Here is a 26700-nt window from a genome sequence, read left to right as displayed (position 1 = left end):
TGGAGCACCAGGGATCTTGTGGCAGCAACACTCAAGATTGTTTCCTACCTTAACCCATTACTTGAAGAGATATACTACAATGCCTATGACCTGGTTAAAGTGGGTATTAAAAATATATGGAAGTCATTTTTCTGATTTCTGCAGAAGATGATGCTGTCAAAATCATAGATGGCAGGAAGTGGTTAGTTATATCATTCATTAGTTAGTAAGCAGTCCCTTCCAATATTTCCTTATTATTTATCTGGACAATACCATAATAAATGTGTGTATTGCTCTTTATTTATGTTGTGCAGTGGTTTCTCGTGTGAAAAGCAGTAGTAAATTGTCTGCTATGTCTAGCACTGTGTACTGGGGTTATGGAGCATTGCTGCGCTTCCATTGAAAAACATGGCTTTAAGGTTATATAAGGAATACTTTATGACAGATACATGTTTGTGCTGGTATTTCAGCTAACATGTGCAAAGTTATATAGCAGTGCTTATGTTTTATGGGTTTTACTATGTATTTAGTAAGGGATAAGCAATTTGGAATCACGTGATAAAATATGTTCAGTAAAAATATAGAATGTTCATTATTTTATAAGGCATACATTCTGAATATATTCAACAGAGTATGACAGCTTTCTTGAATTCTGTTAAAGATGTAATATGTGGGATATACAGCCTTACATGCTAAAAGCTTAGCTAGCTACCAAAAGTTGCACATCATATAGCCAATCTAATAGTGTCTTCACTCTGAAAAGACACACCCTGGAGACTAGAAACTTATGTACAGTGTATATGTTTCTTATTCACAGCTCTGACATGCATTCACATGCCACATTTTGACAGAAGTGAAGATGTAGTTGCAAAGCTCAAGAACTGTGTCTGGAGAAAGAAAGAACTGAATTTTTCAAAAGTTTGTGTCTGGAAGTACAGTATAATTTACAGCTGAAATGGTTCAACTACAACCAGCAAGAATTATCTTACTGAATGGAAGCAGAAAACCAGAAGAGTTTGATATAGTAAATAGATCTGTTCCTTATTTCAGCATGCTGTGGGAGAAGATGCCTTAAAAGTATTTAATCTCTCTTAATTTTTTTTGAGGATGAGAAATGCAGAATAGCAGCAATTAGAGAGAATTTTAGGCATTATTGTGAGCTTAGAAGAAAGTCCCAGTTTATTCAGCACATGTTCTTTACTAGGACACAATGTCCTATAGTGGCTAAAGATGCTTATGTCCTTAAGCTGACAAGCCAAGATATGAATTTAGTGTGCTGTGTGGTTCATCAATATGACACACATAATATTGTAGTAAAAGAAATGATGAAACAAGCTGCTGCAGGCTGTTGACAGAAACAGATCTGATCATTTCGAAAAATCTCTGGATATTTGCAGAGAAAATGAAATTGCCACAATTAACTGGGGAAATGTATTTAAGATAAAAACGTGAGTCGGATGAAAAGGCAAACATAAGAAATAAAATGAGACTATAGTGCAGCAGTTATGGATATGAAAAAGAAAGGCGTGCAAGAATGCATTGTAACATAAATGGAGAAGAAGAAGAAAAGACGAGGTAGAGAGAAAAGATTATGCATTTGAAGAATTGTATGGCCTTTAATTTCCTTGGTTAGAAATATTTGTGGCCTTTTCAATTTTTGCAATATATTTGGATTTTTACATCTGAAAGGGGATACTATATTTAATGATGGGTTTGATATGGGAAGAATACAGTGGTAGGATGACTTTCGATCTTGAAAATATTTTCTTGGAAATTAACTTGGACAGATGGAAGGATTTCTTGACTATGGTGGAAACATGATGCTCAAATAAGAGAGAGAGAGTTGTCCATATAATTATCCAGTCCTGATATGACTACATCTGTCTGAAGAAGAATACTATTCATAACATATGAGGTGGAAGCAGCTGTTTTGCTGAATTCTACTATTTGTATTTTTTTTTGCATTTAGCATGAGACTGTTTTCAGTACACCAAGTATGTCCATGTTCCAGCTATTCCTGGAGCTGTTTAGTGTCAGCGTAAGATTGAATAGTATACCCATTTTGCAGTCATCAGCAATTTGGGTCAACCATACTTCTGGTGTATTAGCTTGGATGTCTGCAAAACAAATGTGTAACAGGAGAGAGCCCGGCACTGATCTCTGCAATAACTCACTACTTAACAACTTGGGATCTGCTGGATATTCAGTTTGCAATCTAGCACACAACATAAGAATTCACATTATTATTTATTTCTAATTTTGTAATAATACCAACATGGGAGACAGTGGTAAAAGCTTTGGCTAGGTCAATATAAGCAGCATGCACAGAGTGACCATTGTCACTGGCCTGTGTAACTTTTCAAAGAAGATTACTAGGTTCAGGAGACAGGACTTGCCCTTCCCAAAGACAAACTGACTGGGGTCTAGTATCCAGAAAATTATAAAGGTCTGCATAAATCTGTTATGATGTGTTCCATGTTTTTTATATATGGCTGTTGGGCCTGTGGAGGGGCTACCCTTATGTAGCAGAGTCACAGTGGCATTTCTCCAGGCATCACACACAAGACCTATGGATGGACTGAGGTTGACCAGTTTAAAGTTAAGGCTTGTGTAATGCATACATGGCATTGATGAACATGCAGCGTGGTACATTGTCCCATGATGGTATTATTTTTAGTTTTCAACACAGATTATTAGGACTTGTTCCAAGGTGATTTTAGGGAGGACTACATTTTAAGAGACAGTGAGGGCAACAATCGATGCAGGTGGGGGAAAGTTAGCTGTAAACATGTCTGCTAATGAATTGTCTGTGTATTTGATATCAGAATGTGTGATGTTTTTGTAGATGAGCTCAGTGCATTGTAGGCCATTATTCCTTCATTTTCGCAAATAACTGACAAAATACTTCCAGATTCCTGTGAAGTCTGCAGCAACCTTAAGATTGTATTTTTCTTTAAATGTTCTAATAGTGCACTGAAGTTCCTTGCTGTCATGTTTCATCGTGGTCCCGAGATAGTAAGATGGGGGTTTCTTACAACATTTCATTATTTTCCTTCCTTTATACAGTTTATTAGTACATGACTTCCATCAGAGAGGATTATTCATAAATTTACAATTATATTTAGGGCAGACTGGTAGTGACTTTTCTTTGCAGCTCTTTGGATGCTGGTAAAAAACAGAGGTGAATGTGACAGCCTTCTCAGTGAGGTTTATTTGTGGGGGGATTGTTGGGAAGTTTGTGTGGGTCTTCTATAAGCTGAAGCAAGTTTGCCATGGAAAAGTCCCTAATGGCAGTCTCATTTTGTAGTGGGATTATAACATTAGGCCTGACAAAGGAGATAAATGATTTGTGGTCAGATTTAACCAAGGAACAGGAGTTGTATGGTGGGGTAGAGAGAGAGAGAGATTCTAAGATGATAAGGATCAAGTTAAGGCTGTTATATCCTCTAGATGGTAGTTCTACAATTTAAGTCATCAAATTGGTGTTAACATAATCTAGGAAATGGTAAGCACATCCATTTTTAGAGGTGTAAGTGTATTAATTGATTCTTTGGTAAAGAAGTCCCCAAATAAGAAGGTATTTGGTGTTTAACTCTTCAACTGTGTTAAAGTAATTTCTATGATCTTTGGAGAACATTGATGAAGATCTGTAACTAGCAGTGAAGTAATATTTGGATTTGTTAAGGGAAGTGTGGAGTTCCAGGAGCTCCAAGTTAGCTTTGTGGGTAATATGATATGTGGTGGTGGTGCTTCTGAGAAATACAGAAAATTCTCTACAGTTACCTAAGGGCCCAAAGGTATGATGCAAGCTAAACCATGCTACAGAGTGGGTGGTGTCATTGCTTTGAAACCATGTTTCAGTAACTACACAAATATGAATGTGTTTAAATTATAGGAGAGCCTCAGGTTTGCACATCTTTCTATCAAGACTCCTCGAATTGAGAAGTGCATCATGATATTGTCCGAACTGAAGTTTCAGTTTGCTTGACAGGAATGTCTAAAAAGGGGACTCTGCCTAAAAAAAATCACTATAGGAGCAGTAAAGGCTTTATCTACTATGTGGCAGGCCTAGTATGAGAGGTTTGAGCCATCCCTGGTAAAACAGAAAGCCTTAATTATTATGTCATCCCAGGCAGACACATACTGGATCCCTTTAGAATGACACCATCTCTTTAGCCCATTGTTAATCCAATAGTCTTGTCTTGGTATCTAATCATCATTCTTGGTGAAGGTAAGGTGCTACTCAAGGCCAGCGTTTTTCATTCATCTAGCACATGCATGGTAAGTTCTATCATGCCTCTCTACAAGTCCGTCTGAATGGAGCATCTCAGGTCATTTACTGCCACATCAGCCACCAGCAAATTGTAGTTAGATTTCCAAAGAAATGCATTAGTTCACAGAGTGGGCCTGTGAACAGTGAAAATGACTACTTATTGCACTAACTCCATATGCCAACAGAAAAAATATATAATCCTTTTTTTCCACTCATTGGTAGATTCATAGGTTCAAAGGTATGTACTAGGCTAAAGATCACCAAGGCCTTTACAAGCCTAGTCATGCAATCCAACCCATTTGTGTCCCTGTGTATTATGGGCATTTGTTAGAATGGGTATGTTAGTTGGGAAGTTTCTGTAGATTATGGGGAGTGTATGTTTGTTTGGGCATTACTGTGTGTCTCTGTCAATCGGAGACATGGGGTTCAGACCTGGGGTGAATTTCCGATTTCCCATTCATTGGTCAAAGTAACTCAGTAACTGCTGCCTAGTAGGATTTTATGTTTAACTAAATACTGCCCCAGGACTAAAAAGTGACCAGTCTCAAAACTGTGCTGGTCACTCCTCTGTTTATTTCTCTGTAAAAGCCAGAGTCTGACACCAGTTATTGCCCAATGTGAATAATACCAAGTGCTTTTTTAGTTTACTTTGCTTTCATCATAGCCTTGACAAAGCATTTGTGGATGCAGAATGTTTGTTTACCATTTATGTGGTTGGTGAGACAATACAGAAAGTAACATAAGCATTTCTCCAGTTGTATAAGAAACCCTCAGACGAATTAAGAAAAATAATAATATTGTTTTATATTTAAGTAAATAAACTAATGGTAAGTAGCTCCATTTTTCACTTCCTGTCAGAGACAGAAATTGCACCCACAGCATTTCCAACATTTTTACCCTGCATATGTGTGTTGCTTCTTCATCCTCACAAAATAGTCAGTCTTCTGAAGATAATGCAAAGCAGAGTAATCCACAGTACAGTCATGCTGAACTATAAGCAGCAAAATCTCTGTTAACGTATGGAACTCTCTTCAGGTTTGACTATTCCTTTTCCCACAACAAACAGCTTTTAAAAAGTTGCTAAGACAGCTCCTATACTATGTGTACTCCTCTAGTGCCAGATACATGAAGAGCTGTGAAGGAGATCTGTCCTAGTTGAGTCATGCTAGTTGCATAACTATGCTGTCCTTGACACTAGCTTACATTGTCTGATAAAGCTATAGCTTGGTATCAACCTACAGTACTATGCATAGTGTATATGATAAAGTCATGCATTAATGTATTCACTAATATTATGCATGAAAGTCATACATCAAAATCCCAGAAAATCAGAAAGGCAGCAATAATATCCAACAAGTTATGGATAGTAGGTGACTCATGAAACAGTGAGAAGGAGGAGTAATTTCATTGTTTTATTGACAGGGATAATCCGTTTACAGTAGAATCCTGAGGTGAAAGGTTGTAACAAGTAAAGCAGAAAACAATGTGAGATTGTAAGCAGGTTACAGTAAACAATGTGTAGCAGTAAAATATCTGTAAGGAATTCTATAAAACCGATAAAAGCACATTATTCAGTATATTTCAGACATTTTGTTATTCCCTGAATATTGTGAAATTCCTCAATTTTTTTTAAATAATGATGTGTCAAAATTTTCAAAAATAGTCTTTTCAGGCAGCCTTCTAACAATTAAAAACTTCTAGTTTATATTTTCTCAAAATAAATAAATAAATAAGATTGTATGCACCAGAAAGACACAGGTATTTTCTTCTTTTCTGAGGCAGACTTACATTCAGATGTCATTGGTCATTAACATATTGTCTGATTTTCTTTTCATTTGGGAATATTGCCTAAAAGAATAATATTGTAGTTCCATGCAACTTTTGAAGCAAATTTATATTTCAAGATTTGAAAGAAAAAAATAAATTTTTAATCTTCAAATAAATAAATAATATCTGCATTAGAAACAGTACAGGAAGAGCCAGTCTGGTTCATGCTGTGTATGTATTACAAGTAATCGTAAACAGAGTGAAAAGAAGTTCAGAAAAAAAGAATGTGTTTTAGAGAAACTTGCCCTGAATATGCTAGCTACTTTCCTCAAACAGAAGAAGGAAGATTTCCATTATAATATTTGATAAACTTACATCCCAGATTAAAGTATATTTATGCAAAGTCTGATTTTTCAACCAGTTGATGGTTAATGAATTTGACTAAAAATAAATTTAATGCTATTAATCTAAGCCATACAGCTTTTTTTACACATTAGTCTTAAGACATGTCTGAAAAGGAGAGAGCAAGCATTCCTCACTCAAAAAAATACCTTTAATTTTCTAAGAAGAGCACAATTTAAATTATTTATCATTTTATCAAGTAAAACAAGAGTTGTAAATATAAAAATTTTAGTCATAGGTTTATAGATTCTTACTAAGCATATGGCCATGGAGATCATTGAAACCTCAACTATATCACCCAGGTGGGAGACTAACAATGTCCCTCATTAAGTAGATTTCCCTGTGTATCCCAAGTGAAAATTTGTGATTACCTATCCAGTCATTCAGACTGGTTTTAAAGTTTGCTTTGATAATCCTCTGCTTGATATGCTGGGGCTAAATGGAAAATACTTTAGGTTTGACACCTGTCACATCATCTGGTAGTTTTGATGTGGTGGTATATGTTTAGGTCTGTGAAGTGGGTGTTTGCTGACCACTACTTTTTGTTAGATGAAGGAGTTCCAAGAGAGCTGGGTCGTTCATAGCTTGGAAAGCTAATCAAAGATTACCCCTCTGGAGTCTGCACAAGAGAGCCTTTAGTCTATCAGGAAAGGTAAGGACACTGAGACCGGAGATATTTTTGGTGAGGAAACATTGAGGTCTCTCAAACTGGTTTGGTGCTTATCTAGGTATATGCCAAAGGGTGCATTGTATTCAAGGATGGGCCTAATAAGGGAGAAATAACATGGAAGTAATACTTCTTTAGACCTTGAGGAGATATATCAAAGGATAAGTTGTGCAAGGTAGAAGGATTTTCTAACCACCACAGAGATGTGGTAATCAAAGGATAGTCTGTTATCAACATAGTCACCCAAGTTCTTGATGACAGTGTCATATTTAAGTGGAATGTTATCTGTAGGTTAACGGGTGGTGATGCAAGATTCACCAAATAAAGTAAGCTGCATTTCTTGTGTTTAGATAATCCCATGAGTAACACACTGAATATGTGTTTAGTCTAGACCTTGCTAGAGAATTTTATTAGAATGGGACTTGATAACCCCCACCTCAATTATTAGTAAGTGTAATTACATTTTGCACCTAGGTGATTGCTCTTATCATTGGAGAGAAAGGCAGGGAAGGTTGATATCTTAAGATAACTGTGATGTCCGGATAATACCCCACTGGACTGCCAGCAATAATGTGATGTTTTTCAGTGTCCTGGGTCAGTAACTAAGGAGTTTCAATCCTCACTATTAACTCCAGTGTGAGACTGTCACTTAAAGAGGAGTAATATTTCAGAATTTCCCATAAGAGCACAACAGGAAAACTCTCTATAACCTGGGACTGGACTGTACAAACACCAGAGCAACGCGTTCCAGTTTAAGACTTCTGATACACTCAGACTTAAGTAAACTAAGTCTCATACATCCAAACACTTCTGGGAAATCCTGACACTGATTTCCAGCTGTGCCCCTTCCCCAAAATAATATAACATGCTGCCACCAATCATGGCCTTTTAAAGGGGAGTCCAATTATGAAAATTAGATATTAAAACAAGTGATAGCAAGTGACCTAAAGCAGCCAGGTTTTTGGAGTGGCCTCGTGAATTATCAAAGCAGGTATATGCACTTTCAAATCACTAAAGAAAGTACTGATTGACCAGCCACAGTGTAAGTTAATAAAAATATTTAATAATGAGCAAAATGATTTAAAATATAAAAAAAAAATTCCAGTAAACATAATTCAATCACCAAAAAAAAAAAATGAAATCAATACTGAAAAATAGAAATCAAACTTTTAGAAAAACTCTAACCAATTACTTATAATTTTCCTATCTGAGTAAAGAACAATGTCCCTAATCTAAACTAAATTATTACAAAAGAGCAAAGGCAGGCTTACAGTTCTTGGTGTGTCCTTTTGTGTATCCACTGCACAGTACAACTGTGAACAACTGACAACTGCAACTGTAACTATCTGTTAACTGACAACTACTGTCTTAACTATCACAACTGTTCCAGTTCTAATTTTCACTTCATATTTTGAAAATCAGCCAACAGCTGTTTACTAAAGTTACTTCCTGTCTTTCAGCCTCTGACAGTAACATAGAGCAACTGTCAACATTCTGATGACATCATCTGCAGATTTGCTGATTCTGAGACAGTCTACATTTAGAATCTTCTTCACAAGTATGGGCAGTTAGAAATGTAAAGGAACACTGTTCAAGTCTTTAAACCATTTTGTACAAACAGATTATAAACCAGTATGTAAGAACTTATTTACAATATCATAGCTAGTCATGCTGGCATATAATACACAGGTTAATCTGAAGTTATGTACAAAAACTTCACCCAGACATGCTAGCTCAGATGGCAGTGTCTAATTTCTTCACAATAACTAAATAAGTATTCTACAATGTATTCCATAAAGTAAATCATTGAATTGTCAAGAATCTATCTCTGATATGATAAAATACCATGTTATTAACAAGAACAGCACAAGCTATTCGTATTTGTTAAAAGACACATAGATGACTGAAAGCTAATCTAATATGTTGCCTTAATCTTATAATTAAATGCATTATGCATGCATGTTTGTCAAAGTACACTTTCAGAAAGTATCAGCTAATGTAATTGACTCTTCAGTTAAAATGTAACTAAGTTCAAGTAGAGAAAAAAGCATTTTTAAGATTCTTGTACGTCTTTAACATTGTCAGTGAAGTATCTGGTGTCATAAGTAAATGAATGAATGACTGATTGAATGAATGAAATAAAGCATTACATACACACAAAGTAATAGATGAGAAACATTTTTAAATTAAATTTTGTCTTTTAATTACTGGATAAATTTAGACAGTGTCTGTCTCTTTTGTTTGACATTATAGGCTAGTCCACAAAAACTCTAATCTTGATGCCTCTCCATTGAAAGCCTTGTTACAGTTTGTATGCTTTTTGTATGTCAGCCATATTCAGAAAGTTGTCCAGTTTTAGCATACGTGGTTCTTAAATCAGAATCAGCAAAAGCAGCTTGTAAAAGCATAACGAGCTTGTGTAACTGATAATGTGCTCTTTGATGTAGTTTGTGCAAATAATGCAGAAATTTTTATAGCAGTGTATCCATAGGCTTGTACCCAGTACAAGACCTTGATAAATCATGAACCAGTAACTTGCTCCTTAAATCTAGTGTTTTGTCTTGCAGAAATGTAAGTTTTAGATCATGCCTCTTCAACAAAATCAGTTTTTCATAAATATGCTAAAGAAGATATTCCCTTCTCAGTTTCTCCCATCAGTTATTAATTTTGTGTGCAATCTTTTTAATTTATTTTGATTCATCAGTTATCATTATTAGAGCTATCTCTTTCTAAGAAACCCTCTAGTGAAGCATCTGCATGAATAGCCGTGCAATGATGGATTTCCCTTTAACATTCTGAACCAAATCCCGGCAACCACCCTAGGTATGCCTTACTTGAAAAATGTGAGTTAATGTGGCAGATTAAATGCTTTTAGAACACCCCCCCCCCAGTCTCAGCACTAGCTTCTCACTGAGCAGTATACTGGTCTTAACAAAACTCAACCACAAAAAGACTCAACCACAAAAAGTGCTGCTGATGTTTTTGAATGTCAGATATAATATGCGGGATTTGAATAACCCTTTATGCCTGATGCTTTCGGACCTCCCAGGCTCAACGCCAACTGCTTGCTGAACAGCATACTGTATGTAACAAACTCAACTACAAGACGTACATTTGAGGTTTCTGAATGACACATTTTACAAGCAAGTTAGCCCCACTGTCATTGGAAGATGGACCCCAAATTGTACTACTGCTTCCAGCACTGTATTCACTGCATACCCCATAGAAATGGGCTATAAGCTGCCTTGACACATTTTTCAAACTACAGTGATTTAATAATAATAAATTACGAAAGCCCTGTAAAAGCAGGCCAGATTTTCATTCACATAAGAGTCTTATGATGAGTCCCTCAGCTGATCAGTGTTTCTTGACCTTAGGTCAGACCAGTACAAGTGCTCAACATTGTAATGAAATGTTGTAAACTATAGATGTATTATATAGATGGATCTGTTGAAGTATTTTTGAAAACACTTGCATTAACTTTTAAATATCTATATATTCCTCTATATATATATATATATATATATATATATATATATATATATATATGTATATATATATTCCTATATATATATATATATATATATATATATATATATATATATATAAATATATATATGGGTCCCCTTCAAAACATCTAAAACCCATAACATCTAATTTCATAACATTGAGACCAAAACATCTAAAAATCATAACATTGAATTTTATAATATCTAACAGTACAAATCACATGAAAATAACATCCCCTCCACATATAACAACATATAATGACACCAAACTACCAAACACACTTTTTATTACGTTTCTGCAGGGGGGGTTGATACAGTGGGGTTAGGAAATTAACTTTTTCCCACTGGAATGTGATGTTGGAGTTGGTATATTTAATTTACGGGGGTTGTGGAGGGCATAGTAAAAAGTGTGTTTGGTAGTTTGGTGTCGTTATATGTGGAGGGGATGTTATTTTCTTGTGATATGTAGTGTTAGATGTTATGAAATTCGATGTTATGGGTTTTAGATGTTGTGGGTTTTAGATGTTCTGGTCTCAGTGTTATGAAATTAGATGTTGTGGGTTTTAGATGTTTCAAAGTAGACCTATCTATATATATATATATATATATATATATATATATATATATATATATATATAAAATGTGTGTGTGTGTTTGTGTGTGTGTGTGTATATATATATATGCCTATATATATGTATCTAGATCTATATCTATATCTATATATATATATATATATATATATATATATATTGATATATTTTAGCTCTTTCATGATATCTTTTGCCATGTAGAAATGCACCTAAGCATGTATACAGTCCCAGATTACTTCGACAAACTCGTATATTAAGGTAGAGATGAAATGTTTAACCAATCGTGGTTTGAACAAGTGAATTACATTTCTCTCTAGAAGGCTATTGCATGCATACTAGTATATTTGAATGTGTTTTTATATCATTTTATTGTCATTTATACCAGTTCTTCTGTTAGTTTACCATCTTGGTCTGTGTGCTTGAGACTATATTTGAGGTTTATGTACTTGTGATTTCTTATTGTCTCTGAATTTTTAATTTATATCTCGCTATAAAAAAAGAGAAGCATTTCATTAATGACTATGAAAGCCTTTCATAGATGATATAAAGCAACATAAAAAGTAACTATAGTGTGATTTTTAAATTATTTACATTAATGATTTCCTGTTGACTATGAATAGACTCTAGATGTGGACCCCAAAGTGAGCAACAAAGAGACTCCTGAGGAAACTGGTAGCTATCTATTGTCTAAAGACCTTCCAAAGCATTGTTTGTATACGCGGCTGAGTTCACTGCAGAAACTAAAGGTAGGTGCTAGAGAACATTTTTTGTCATACTTAACTGTAGACTTATGTTCATACTTAACATATATATATATATATATATATATATATATATATATATATATATGATATAATGTCACAATTTAAAATGGAAATTGGTTTATATGAGGTAGAATCTTTCACCTCTTTAGGTGGCGCAGCGGTTAACATTGTCACCTCACAACAAGAGGTTCTCTGGTTTGATTATGAGCTGGGGTGCCTTCTGTGCAGAGTTGGCATGTCGTACATGCATTTGTGTGGGCTTCCTCCGGGTACTTTTGTTTCCTCCCACATGCCAAAGACATGCGTCTGGAGCATTTCTCCCTGGGCCTCTGCTGAAAATAGGCTTTGTTCTAGTCGGACTTTCCCAGTCAACAAATGTTAAATAAATAAAATAAATAAATTTAGGTACAACTAGCACCACTGCTTGTTTTTCCAGGATGCAGGTATATCACCCCCCTTTCAAGACTCTATGAAATATTTTTTTCTATATCCTTATTAGTGTCTTCCCCCCAACTTCCAGATTTCTATCGATATACCACCCAACCCTGGTGCCATATGTGTAGCCTCTTTGCCATCCCCATTTTTGTTTCTTCCTCCTCTATATTTATTCTATCACCTTTGCCAAGCACAGGTTTACAGTGAAATTATCCAACTAAATCCTGTCCTGTTCACTCTATTCATCTGGTCTGTAAAGACTTTTGTAAAGTACTCAGAATATTTCTTTAATTCCTTCCAGTTCTTGTATAATTTTGCTGGACTAACATCCCTCAGCTTTATTACTGTTTTTTCTACATTCTGTTATCTTAACTGCCAGACTAGAATGTTTGAGCTCTTGCATTATCGACATAGAATAATTGCCTGGGTATCACTTTTCTACAACCATGCACTCACTTGCTCCCTTTCCTCATCACTGAGGCTCTCTAAATTATTCTGTAGCAATTTAACACTTTCTAACCTCCTAACAATAATTTTATTACCATTTTTGCATATGTCTCTTTTCTTTATTTCAACTTTTTCTTTGATAACATCCAGACCAAATAATCTTTGACCAGAAATTGAATTTATACACAATTACCATAGTTTGCTAGCTGTTTTCAGCAATTATCAATTTTCCTGCTGAGAGTGCTGCATTCAAGTGTGCTTGTTAGTCAGTGTTCATCTTGGAAGTGTGGACAGGTTTATCTCTATATGCCTTGCCTCCAGTACCACTGATCCCCAGGATGCTACAGAAGGTAAATGAGGACAAGCCAAAATTCTCTATGTAGCCCCATTTCATCTGAGGCAGCACTGATTCTCTCTCCTGCTGAATCTGACAATGACAGAAGCAATTCAGTTGCCTCTGTGCATAAATATCTTAACCCAGAATAAGGGCTCCATAATCTATCCCAATTTGAGACTCATAGCTCAAAAACATAATTTCCCTAGTTACTCTAATTTGCTCACCCAGCAACTCTGACATTGCAGACTGCAGGGAATCTTTAAAGTCCACCAACTCATTATATTATCAAAAAATATTTTCAGTTACCTTTTTCTTCCCCATCACACCTCTAATATTTGCTGTCTACATGAGGAAAAAATTCTTGGAAGCCTGCTTGGGGTATAAAAATACCTATGTAAACACTTCCAGGCAAAGATCCTAAATCTTCTAGACTTTGTTTCGTATTTGGGAGACATACATATCTCCCCCCATTGATTCTTTGTGAATTGCTTATTCAGTCTCTCTTCCCAATCCTTCCTAACTTACTCTCATTGATTCTCATAGTTATCATGCAATATTCTATATGGTCTACTAATTAATCCTTTCTTAACGGCAATTTCTGTTCTAGATTCTACCAAAAACTCTACAAGTGCTGGTCTTTCATTTAGGGCACCCTGTTTCTTTCTCTTTGCCTCTACTCTGATATCAATCCTTGACAGGGAAGGCAGTCTCTAACCTGCAGTCCAAATACATTTTTGGCATGTTCCCATTCTATTACCTTTCCCTCTCTAGTTATTTGCTCCCAATACCTTGGTTCCTTTGCCAATTCTCTCCAATATATTCCTGCCACTGCTTACCTAATTGCAGTCATCCCTGTTGGCAGAATCACCTTTTTCCATTCTTGTATTGGCTCAGTTCTTAGAATACCTTCTGCTACTTTATGAATATAATATTCTGTATGATTATTATTGTTCTCCATAAAGGTCTGCATCCAAAATCCCAGTCTCTCTCAGTTATTTGAGCTTCCCCCGTTTCATCATCATCTCTTTCCATTTTGAATTATAGTTTTCTGCTTGTACTATGTACAGGAGCCTTAACTGTGTTGCTGTAAAATACCCCTTAAACTCAAGTAATCCCAATCCACCCTGTTCTACTAGAAGAATAAGCTCATCCCGCTTGACTCTTGCTGTCTTCTCCCCTGTATAAAATCCTCCAGTTCTTTATTAATTATTATCCACAACGTCTCCTCTGGTTGATAAAAATATATCTGACCTCTGTATACAACTAAAAGAACTAAAAACATTTTAACTGCTTGAATCTTACTTTCGATATCCATATAACAGAGCTTCCATTTCCTCAGTTTTTGTATTATATTTGTTTAGTCTCTTCCCACATATCCTTAGCTGCCACACCAGTATAATTTTAATCCATACTCTGAAATACTTAATTTTATCATGCCCTCATAAATATAGATATTGCTGAACCAATTTGTATGTCAGTACATAATTTACCGCTATTGCTTTTGTTTTAGCTTCATTAATTTTGTATCCTGAAAACGTCTGAAACTGCTTCAGTATGTTCCACAACACTGTGATTTCCCTTTCTAGTTTGCCAGGTATAAAATAATGTCATCTGCAAGTAGATACAGCTTCTCTTGACTAACATACCAACTATATCCTTGAAATTCTGAGTCCCTTATTTTTTTGCCAGTGGTTCTAAATATAATGCAGATAATAAAGAGGAGTGAGGACACCCCTGCCTAGTTCCTCTGCTGAAGCAGAGATTGTCAGAGAGGACCCAACCCACTTTACTTTTCGCCGCCGATCCCTCATATATCCTACTGATCAACCTTATAATTTTATCAGCCAGTGCAAATGCTTCCATTGTTCTGCTTATAAAGTCCCAGCTTACTCTATCAAATGCTTTCTCTGCATCAAGATCTACCAACAACAGTGGTATTTTCTTACATTCTGCCTCCTTCTGGATCATTACTCTTCTGTTAATGTTGTCAGATAACTTCTTCCCCTCCACAAAACCACACTGATCCATATCTATCAATTTTGGCATCACTTTTGCCATTCTTTTAGCCATTACAGAAATAAACGCTTTATAATCATGATTTAGTATTGAAATGGGCCTGTATGAGGCTGGATCTGTTGGGTCTTTGCCCTCTTTAGGTATTACAGCTATCAGCACTTTCTTCCAGGATGTTGGTACTTCTCTTTCTCTTAAAATACTGTTAACCAAAGCCTTCCAGATCTTCATCAGTTTTCCCCTCCTAGCTTGGAAACTTCCACATGAATATCATCTAATCCTGGGGACTTCCCTGTAGATTGGTTATATGTCACCATTTTTATCTCATATCCTCGTATCCTGTTAGTAACTGAGCCTCATCTACCTCTAGCCTGGGCATATTTAATTCTTCCATAAACATTTCCATTTGTACCTTTTCTTGATTTTCATATTTCTCTGCTTTATACAAACTTTCATAGAATTTTCAAAATATTTCTAATACTTCTACAGGATCCGTTGTTATCTTCCTTGTTATAGGCTCTCTAACCTTGGTGACAGTCCTTTCTATTTTCTGTTCCCTGAGTCTTTGTGCTAAATGTTTTTGCACTCTAGAGTTATTATCAAAAGCAGTTGCTTAACAGCAGTCTTTTTAAACTCATGCATATTATAGAGGTAATCCCTTATTTTCTGTTTAGCATTTTGCAGTTGCTTCTCTTCTTGTTTTGTGAGATTCCCCGTTTTGCAATACTTTAATATTTGTCAGTCCCTCTAAATAATTCTTGTTACTTAACCATATCTCCCTTTCTTTTATTTCCAACCTATTTTTACTTTCCACTTTAATCTAACCCCACTCCCTAGCTATACTTTCAGAAGAAATTTCCACTACCCACTCCTTAAATTCCTTTCTTTGTGTTTCAATGTTATTTTGGTCATTGTTGTGTGTGTCAACCAAAAAACTGTCCTGATTTGTAAATATAATCATATATACACTCCCACACATATATGTAAGTGTATGGTTGTGTATGGCTTCTTTGCATTAAGTCGTGACCAAGCAACTGGTCAACATGTGCAAGATCACACAATTACCAGGTTTGGGAAATATGCCCTTATTCTATGTTCATGCAGTCTCAAAGTTAGTATATATAATTAGCAGGGGGTGTGAGACAAAGTCCCCCCCATATGAGGGGTATTTCTTTTTTAAAGTTTTGCATATGCTGAAGCTTCTATCTCGGTGCAAGCATATAGTATATTAATGATGTCATATTTGATGTTTTGATGCCAGCATTTTTTTTTCTTTTATTGTAGGCTGACATCTCAGAGTAGTAAACAAAAGGTGGCTATTGTTTGGAGGCTTAGAAGGGCAGATGTGTGTAAATGCAGAGGGCATAACATGATCACTGATATTGACTGTTGATGGTTTTGTGTGTGTGTATGTGTGTGTGTGTGTGTGTGTGTGTGTGTGTGTGTGTGTGTGTGTGTGTGTGTGTGTATATGTGTGAATGTCTATGAGCAACAGTTTTTTCAGTCTTTGCCACTACTGTCTGACAATGACCAGCCCCCTCCAGACATTTTTCTCATTCATTCCCCATCACTGGAGCAAGGGTTGACTCAAAGGGGCCACATCACTGATGCAGCCATTGGGTAGTTCATGTATTTTTGTGTATGCCCCACCTCCCACACATGCTGGGTACACTGAAATTTAATTATGTGATGGCACGGGATAGTCAGTCACTTCCACAAGGGACATTCAGTGACACACAGCCCTGCACACCAACCTCAGTCACTAGAGCTAGTTTTTGCAGTTTGCACTAGAGACATCTGACCTCCCAGTATGCTGCTTGAGTATGTGTTACCCCTTCATCCAGAAAGAAGCTATCAAGCATGCCCCTTCACTTCCCTCCCTGTCTGTCCAGCTGTTCAAGTGCTGGGGGCACTTATTGAACTCTGGTTGCCTGGATCATTGTCAGGGTTCCTCCCATCTGCACCATGGAGCCAGGCTATATGAACAGCAAATTAAACACATTACTGAGGCCACTTGTTGCTTTCACTTTCTTGACAAATGTACAACAGAAGTGTGTACAGGAACTGACTGTGCATACTCTTTGTGAATGCAAAGGACAATTACCTGATTACTATGAAACACTTTGTTATGGCTTGTTAAGGGGTAGTGGATATGTATCTGACAGAAAGTAGTTAAAACTGCATGGTTGTGCTCATTTATTTCACTTATATCACAAAATGACCTCTGACATTTACACAGAAAGTGACTATATTTGGAGGAGCATTGAAGAGGTATGGTGTTTGTGAAAGCATGGGGCAATTAGATAATTAGTGCTGAGTAGTCAGTACTGTGGGGTGTTTTTTGGTGCAGTCTATATGTGTGAAAGTGACACATTGAACACATTACAGTGACAATTGTGTATTTCATTTTCTGCTTAATGAAACATAAAAAGTGTACACTGAAGTTTTGAAACAGAAGTTTTCATCATGTCTGTTAAAGCGTCTTTGACATAGCTTCTTCAAGGCAAGTGTATTTGTTTTAGAGCAACAAGATGGTATATATTACTGTAGACATTAAATTTCTGTGACTTCTTTACAGTTAAAGGTGGTGTACTCTCTTACAAGATGCATTCCACAGGGACATTATATGTAAAATAAGATAAAGCTAGTATTTAGTGAACTTGAGAAACACAATGAAAACTCAGACTATGTTTTAGCTTTCATGTTATTGCTTTTGTACTGCAATTTCACATCCTCCTCAATTCGGACATTTTTAAGCTATTTTGGAAGACATGCACATTTTTACATTCTCATGTATTTGTTTTTATAATGGAAGAACCCCTATTAGATGGATTATTTTTGCTACTGTACTTAAAATGCAATGTAACCACAGTTTATAACTGATTATTTATATTTCCTGTCCAAATAATTTCTACAAAATGTCAAACTGTTTCAGAGATATAAATCTGTAGGCTTACATAGCCATTAGAAAATGCAAAGCTGACAAACTGAATTGAACTGTCTCTTTCCATGTGACTTCTGCTCCATGTGGTTGAAAGTAGCATTATTCAGAATATTTCTTTATTGTGTTGTCGTTACATAGGTTCCACTGCAGTATTTAATAGGAATTTTGGTGCCATAGTGTGGCATTATATACCCAGTTTTAAGGAGCAGTTAACATCTGCTAAAAGGCAGAGTGAAACTAACATTCAACATATGGGTACAATAATTTCTCATTGCAACAGAGAAACATAATATATATTTCTCCAGAAGAAAGAGATTTGCTTCAATTGAAATGTGTTGCAGCTAAAGTAAACTGCAGTGAAATTCCCTAAGGGTAGAATAGCAGTCCTAGACGTATTTTATAGCTGAACACTCTATTACTGCTGGAAAGTGTCTTAATAAAAGCTCAAATTGAGACTGAGATATTGCCATTTACACACAGATACCTGATATAGTGGTTCCAATGACTTCACTATCACAGTCTTAAAATGTATATTTAGTTTATGTTGTTTATGTTGTGTTGAACTTCTGCTGAGGTTACAAAAATCATTAATGATCAAAAATATATCTTTGCTGCATTATCTTTACATCAAAAGTGAACCTTCTGTGTGCTTTGCCGTATTTTTTCACTTGTAATGTGCAGTGGCTAAAATACAGTGGTTTGAAGCAACTAAAGTGGTGGGTCAAATTCAGCAGTGAGCTACAATGAAGTTCCTAAAGATAGATAGGAATGGGAGGTAAGATACAGGATACATCATCTTCCACCAAAGATTATAGTCCCGAACAGAATCATTAGGGAGACTAAAGCACATAAGAACAAATCACAGGAAAAAAAGGAAGAATTTCTTCACAAAATAAGAGGATGAATGTATGGAAATCCTTTACGGAGGAAGTAATTGAGCCTGAAACAGTTAAGTAGTTTTGGAATAAATGGATTAAAATGTACAGTGGGGGTTATGGAATATATAAAATAAATAGTATTAGCATAGTAAGTCACTTATGGTTTTGACAACATTCTGAGGAACTTTGGTATGGATTGTTAAAGCTCTTTGCTGCTGTACTGCTGAATCTTGTTTCCTGACACTTCATTTGCAGTGTCACTCTGTACAAGTAATTTTCCCGGGAGGTACTCTCTGGTCACCCTTGAAAAGTGATACTTGTGCCTGGTGAATTTATGCAGCTAACAAATAAAGAGCTGTTTATACAGCTCTGCATTCTATTTAAACTGTTTTTGTGTTGATTAACTGTTTTGCACTTTTAAAAAAGTTATTTGTTGCTTTCATTACTTTCTAGTAGAACACACACAAGTGCGCTTAGCTGCTTTTAAAAGCATTTATAGCATTTACTGTGTTTTTTTCCTCTGTTTCTGCAAAAAAAAAAAAAAAAATCTTTTAAGTGTGAGTGCTAAAGAGACTTCAGAAACCATCCTTGTCATTAAACAATAAAAAAACATAATTATGTGATTAATTTGAATTAAATCAGTTCAATAAAAACTACAAAAAATATGATGAATATGAGATTTCGTTTATTCATTGTTTTGCGCTTTTTATTTCTGATCATGACAGTTTTCATTGGTTTTCAAATGTAATTATTTAGTTTTGCATTTATTGTTGGTAGGAACGTTTAACCTTCACAGTATGTCTGAACTACCAGTACCAGGGAATGGATGATACTGTGGAAGAGAGACGAGAAGTGGATGTAGGAAAGCCTCTTATTGCCAAACTGGATATCCATCGGGGAGTCAGAAGAAACAGCTGCCTTCAGACATGTCGGATGCCACACAGTCCCTCACAGAGTCCCACTCACAGTCCTTCCCACAGCCCTGGAAGAACAGAGCACTACCTGTCTCCTCACAGTCGTAATTATACTGGTTCATACCTTGATGTTTACCAACGAACTGTTAAACACCTTGACACTGCTTCCTGTATTGTCCCTCAACAAGCACAGCCCTGCCAGTATGACCTTTATGCTTCATGGAGCCAGCTGCCACCATATTACTCAACACAGAGAAGGATTAATATCCCCGTAGAAACAACTGATGACACCACTGAACTGCAGTCTGAATTTTCAGACAGTCTTCATTTATTTTCAAATAGGTAAACCAAATGTTTTAATGCTTAATTGGCACTACTCGATAGTAGATGCATTACTTATAAAGGGCAGTAAACATTAAAACAAGACAAAAGGCTGGGCCTACTACTCATTTGTAAGATATTGAACAGAAGTGTTTTCTTAACAGCATATTGCAGATAGTAAATAATAAAGCAATTACTTTTTTTTATTTTAATGGTTTTATTTTTCCAAAATGTTTAGTAATTTAAAAATACAGCATTATTTGTTTTTATTTGTGCATGGTTTAGCAGACTGCACAGTCTGTTGTCAGTACTTGTAAAGTAGCCTTGTCTAGCGCTCAACAGGATAAGTTACCACTTATCTTGCTTACAAAGCACTGCATTTCTAGGAATTTATGACATAGACTGCTTTAACCCAGTGTTTTAATGAGGGTCATCAACCTCAAATCTTTGGTGCTCACAGACATTTGGATAGGAAATGCTTCCTCATTTCTTTTCTCCTGTTTACTAGCTGCCTGTTTGTTGCTCTTTTGCTTTATGAAACTTTATTCTCTGTGTAAGAGTGTCTCTGTCAGCACATTCAGGATCTGACACATGGTACCATTCAGTGTAGTATGTATTTAGCCTAGAAAGAAACACCTTAATAGAAAAAATGTGTCCAGGTTTATCAGAGATAGTACCCACAAGTAATTGCAGCTGCTCTAACTTACTGAGACAAACAGCATACCATAGTATTGGATACACATTGTCTAGGTAATGTATGAATTTTCTGCAGTACTTACTGTGTTCTTGGTTCATGAAGGAAAAATGTACACTTGGATCAACTCTTCTATGTAATTACTACAAGAATAAATAAAAACTAAGCACATAGTCACTGCTTGCTAAATGGGTTGTGAAGAGGGCAGTCATTGTAAGCTTCCTTGTAAACTGCCTTAGACTGACTGCATCAAGAAAGAGTTAAGCAAAAATTTCATGGATACAGTAAGGATGGAGAGGGTGGCAAACACCAGCAGGCTGTTACCTGGGCTGTGCATCAGAGGCATGTTATGTTACCTGGGCTGTGCATCAGAGGCATGTTATGTTACCTGGGCTGTGCATCAGAGGCATGTTATGTTACCTGGGCTGTGCATCAGAGGAATCCTATTGTTGTGAGTCCAGATGTATGTGACACATTGAAATCCCGGGATGGTGCCACACCCAGTTTATGACCTGGATTACTAGCAGGTAATTAAAATAAATATACATTGCTAGTTGTAACTATAATTGTACGTTTTCAAGACTGATGGTACTGAGTCAAAAGCATGGTGTATATGATCAGTTTGTACCCCAAGTTGATCACAAAGTATACATTTTATCTCTCTCTCTCTGTACTCCTTTAATCCTGTACTGCACAATATTTTGTTTAGCTCTTACTGTTTTTTTTTTTTACCTAACTCTGTTTTCATTTGTGAGTATAGCAGAAAATGCTTTGTATAGATTTTCGCAGTTTTATGAGTAAAGCCACCCCTTAGTAATGGCCTGCTTTTGCTTGAGTGTTGCTACCGATGTGAAGCACTAAGAATTGTATTGCTTTTTATCCTGGATCTATGGCACAAAGAGATAGATCCCTGACTGCGACCCTGGTGACAAGAGTTCTTTAGCAGCTCTGGCACTGGGGGAACCAGGTAGGCAGGGAAAGATTGAAGGGGAGAAGGGAGGTGTGAATGCACTCAGAGGCATATATGATGGTATGGTCTCCCTGCTGTGGACTAGAGAGGCACCTGCTGTTGCTGGGGAAGTGGCAGAGCTAAGTGGTGGGAAAGAGCTTCATGGAAGTGAGGTGGACATCCTCCACGGCCAGCCCATTGCATGTCCCCTCCCTAGCACCTCATTGAGTATGTGCAGTGTAAGGGTCAGGGAGAAAGAAGAAAAAAAAACTTGATTCACCCCATTTGATGATGACTCCTCTCAATTGGTTCTTGCTCAGTGTGGGAACAAAGGGCTGACACACCAGGAGGGGATCTTTTTGTCGGCAGGCAACAAGGTGGAAAAGTGCAAAAAAACTGTATGCCTTTTAACACTGTTGGTCAGAAACAGAAATAGAAAAATGTTAGCTCCGTTTTCATATTTTTATTAAATTGTAAGTGTGTGGCCAAGTGTCAGAAAAACAAGATAGCATGCATCATTTGGGTACCAGTTTGTCAACATATGTTCACAAGCTTTCTTCTGTGTACTAGAGAAAATATTAAGTGATATGTTTTTAATAAGATATTTTGCTTGACATTCAGCTGGCTTTATGTCCTGAAGTATCATTGCTTGCAATAGTATATTTTTCTCCCAGAAAAGGACAAGTTTGTTGAATGGATCTTTAAGCCATGCCACTGACAGAGCGATTGTTTTTTTTCTTTTCATTTTGCCATATGCACTCGTAACAGTTTCAGGACTTGTAACATACAGTGGTGTCAAAAGGAAAGAGTGACAATGTTATGCATGTGGGCTGCAGAGGAAGCACATCACCACCTCCCCTTCTGGGACTGTGTGTGTGTGTGTGTGTGTGTGTGTGTGTGTGTGTGTGTGTGTGTGTGTGTGTGTGTGTGTATATGTTACAGCACCCCAGCCTCCTCTCAGGACACTTGTGCAGCACAAAGAAACAGCCATTCTCACTGAGAGGGTAGAAGTGAAGAGGTGAGGGGAGGACGGGGGGCAACTCCCCCCTTCCTGGTTAACCTTTTGATAGCTTATAGCCACTAAGTGAATCTCAGCCATGAATGTCTCAACATGTACTGTTCTAAAACACGTGACTATATCCTGTTACAAACTATGACTGCATTTGTCCACATGACATCCAGAATGTGAAATGTAATTAAAAAATTAAAAAAAAGGCTTTTACTTTACATAAGCATGCATAATGTCCAAAAAGGGCCTGTTTAGGTGGAAATATTTTTCAGAAATATTCCTTATAATATTTTTATGTTCTCAGACTATGTTATTTTTAAGTTTCATACGTGTTCAATTTTACAAACATCCTGGTCCAACATAATATGAAGTATATAAGCCCACTGAACTGGAGCAGATAGCTTGTTTTACTGATACACTAACTGCTTACATAATTTTTAACAAACACACGCACACACCCACACACACACACACACACACACACACACACACACACACACACACACACACACACACACACACACACAGTACTGTAACAGGTTAAGGTTCTTCCTACATTATGTATGTTACAAATAGTGAATGTCTGAGAAGTGACAACCATAGTATATGCGGATTTTATTTTTTTTTCCACAATAATTCAGAGGTATGTTAAGTTCACAGTGTGTTTATATAATTACAGAGGCATATTACTTGCATAAATAGTATAATAGGATAAGAGCTGAGACTTGCTCTTGTGTGGATTATCTGTTAACATAAATTCTTGGTGTTCTACAGTTCCTTCACTCAGACGTACACACATCTCCCAACACCACAAATTTCAGCATCACACACATAGTAGGTCTAGGTGAAGGCATGCCCAGCCTCACACCCAGGTCTTAATGTTCAATGTAGGAAAGTACTTGTGAGCAGTTCTAAAATAAGTGTCCCTGCATCTTTGTGGCCACTGGTCAGCACCTGACATCTACTTATGCTATGTGTATTGCCTGGAACAAGAATACAGTATGGATGTGTGCTGTATATGAGAAACACAAAGCCTATCTAACTGCTTACAGAATGGCAGATAGAGAAGGTAGCTAGCAGAGAGATATGCAGATGGGCCTTGGGAGATCTTGTGTGACACCATGGGTAAAGAGATAACATAAGTAAGAGTGAGAACCTCGTCCACCAAAGCAACTTACAGAACATGTGGTATTGTCCACTTCATACCTTGTGAGCTCTCCTTTTTAGGGAGGGATTAAAATGGGGTGGTGTCCAAAAGGTAAAAGGAGCATTTTCTGTTAACCACTTTTGGAAGTCAGTCTTAGGTTTTGAATGCCAGCTTTTCCATTTTGTAGAATGTGGCAATTTTGTCAGCCTACATGGAGTGGCCTTTCACACCTCAGTGGTTAAACTCAGGTTAATGGATGCTTCTCCTCTCATCTCCCAAAGTCTAAACCTCCATGGCAATAGTTTAGGTCTGCTGCTGTCTCACCTTCACCTAGAAGGTTGTCCTAATTTCAAGATTGTTGGACTTATGAACACATTTTGATTCCTGGTGGAGTTTGACTGCATGGGTGCAGAAGTGCACTGTTACCGAGTTCATTCTAATTCCACTGCAAGGATCTGCAGCCATTTCTCATGAATAACTGCTTTTTGAGACATGTGCTTTCTTTTGTGCTTTGGTGAGGTGCAGAAACTTGGATTCTAGCCCTTGCCTCTCTAATATTCCTACACCTAAGGCGTCTGTCGAATTCAGGCTGCCCTCTGATGAAACTTACATGAGAAATGGATATCTTTCCCTCTCCCTTTGAATCACCTGGCTGGAAATTCAGAGGGTAGCAAAATTGTTGCCATTGAGACAACCAAGGATACAGAGACATCCCTTGCCATAGCTATAAACCACATGATTTGGAGATCTCTTTGGTCATATCTTTTTGAAATTGAGAGACATGCTATATAGTTCAGTGTTCATAATGCAAAAGATGCCGAAGCATACATCCATTTCCCAGACTCTTTGTTAGCTCTTTCTTGGTTGCTGCAGCTACCACCATTGCTTCCATAGGTTGCCCCTTGCTCCAATGCTTTCTGTCTGAAGGTACTGACAAGATTTTTCCAGGCTTCTTGGGGATGGCTTCCACCATACCAGGATCCTTCCATGCCCATTGTGCCATGAGGTCAGCTAAGGGGTCAATGGGAGGTACCAACCAGGACATTGATGGGCCAGAATCAAAGGCCTGCAGCAACACAGACTCTTCTGGAGAAGGATGTGTATACTGGACCATTCTCTCTTCTGTTTCATCAATTACAGGATTTCACCAAAGGCGACATCTTCAGATGGGGATCTGAGTGATCCTTCTCCTTCATCAAAGTCTGAGTCATCAGTGACAGACTCTGAAGAAGAGTCAGTGTGCTTCTGCTTACATGTCTGCTTTCAGTGAACTTGTTCTGTGGGAATCTCAGAGGATTTTGAGTCAGATTGGAAGCTTATGAGATAAGCCTCCTGGGGTCTTGGTCCCGACTGACCCTGTCTAACAGAATGAGAGAGCCAGAATCAATGCAGAATTCGGGTGGCATAGATCTTGATGAAGGTATCCCGTCCTTCAGAACTGAGAGGGGTGCTATGAAATGCCTTGAAAACTGACGATGCTCTCAGCTCCAAAGCTCATCTCGGAGCCTAGCTGTCAAAAGCCAAGACACAGTGAGGTAGGAACAACTCTGAGAGGCTCAGTGTTGACCCCCTCCTTCCATTTCCTAGCATCAGACACATCTCCGAGAGTCTCCAGGCTTCAAACATGTCAGAACCAACAGAGGAAGGAATTCAGTTGGGGTTGAATTGAAGAAAGCCATCAGTCTTGACACAGGTTCCTCAGGGCAGATTGGCACCGTGCCAACTTGATCTGATGGTCAGACTGGTGCCAGAGTGGATAAAGGAGGGATGGTCAGTACTGTACTTGGTACATTCAAGGGTGAGGGTACCAAGAGAACTCTGAGTTGAATCTGAGCTTTAAGGAACCACCTCATCACTCTGTTGACTTGCTGTTCTGAAAGACTCCTCCTGTAAGACTGGGTGGAAAAAGCCAAGGAAGAAGGTCTGGAAGGTCTCCTGTCTTGTAAAATGTGTGAGTGTAGCCTGGGGCTTACCAGTTCCAGTGAGAACCAGGGCAGATCAGTGGGTGAATGGATCTGAGTAGCTGATGGATCTGATTCCTGAGGAATCTTTGGATCAGGTCCTAGAATAGAAGCCAGATCCCGTTTCCTTTTCCCTGATTTTTCTGGTTTATCTATATCCAGTCCTTTTTCTTTAGTTTTTTCCTTTGATTTAAACTTTCTTTGCTTTTCCACTCTTTGCTGGCTGGAGAAGCTGAAGTAGAGGGAGTAAGTTTAGCAGGATGAATTCCCTTAACTATCAGTTTTTCTTTTCTATGCTGTAGTGCCGCAGCTCTGAAGGAAGCACAAGCTTGACATGGGATTTCCAGGTGTTCTTCCCCCAGGCAGTAAACACATTTATGGTGAGGATCCTGTAGGGACAGTTTGTGCCCACATGGTGCATTTTTAAAATCCCTATATCTCTGACATGTTGGACCCTAGTTAACAATATGGAACTATCACTCTAATATAACAACCTGCACACAACAGCAAAAATATAAAACTGCACAGCTAAATACTTCAAACACTATTGATATAAATAAACAGCATTGCCCACTAAGAAAACTCTAGAAAACACTGTAGTACTGAAATTGCTAAACACACTACTTTAACTACTAAAATGACTAACTGTCCTGCGGGACCTATGAAAATACGCTAAATTGCTACTATTTTGTAGGGGAGG

The 26700-nt window shown here is 37.3% G+C and overlaps 1 protein-coding gene across 1 annotated transcript in view; it reads left to right on the top strand.

Moving 5' to 3' along the window:
- MALT1 (MALT1 paracaspase) overlaps positions 1-20446 on the top strand; it is a gene marked incomplete in the record, with an annotated part of 841583 nt that extends 821137 nt beyond the window's left edge. The window contains 2 exon segments of the mRNA XM_044066161.1: positions 11808-11933; positions 19783-20446. Coding sequence (XP_043922096.1) covers positions 11808-11933; positions 19783-20265 — 609 coding nt within the window.
- Between the last annotated feature and the right edge of the window lie 6254 nt (positions 20447-26700).

The sequence above is a fragment of the Protopterus annectens genome, chromosome 1.part0 (assembly GCF_019279795.1).
Source record: "Protopterus annectens isolate FY-2018-M chromosome 1.part0, PAN1.0, whole genome shotgun sequence".
Classification (NCBI taxonomy): Eukaryota; Metazoa; Chordata; order Ceratodontiformes; family Protopteridae; genus Protopterus; species Protopterus annectens.
Note: the sequence above shows the minus strand (reverse complement) of the source record. Positions and strands in the feature narration are given on the sequence as shown.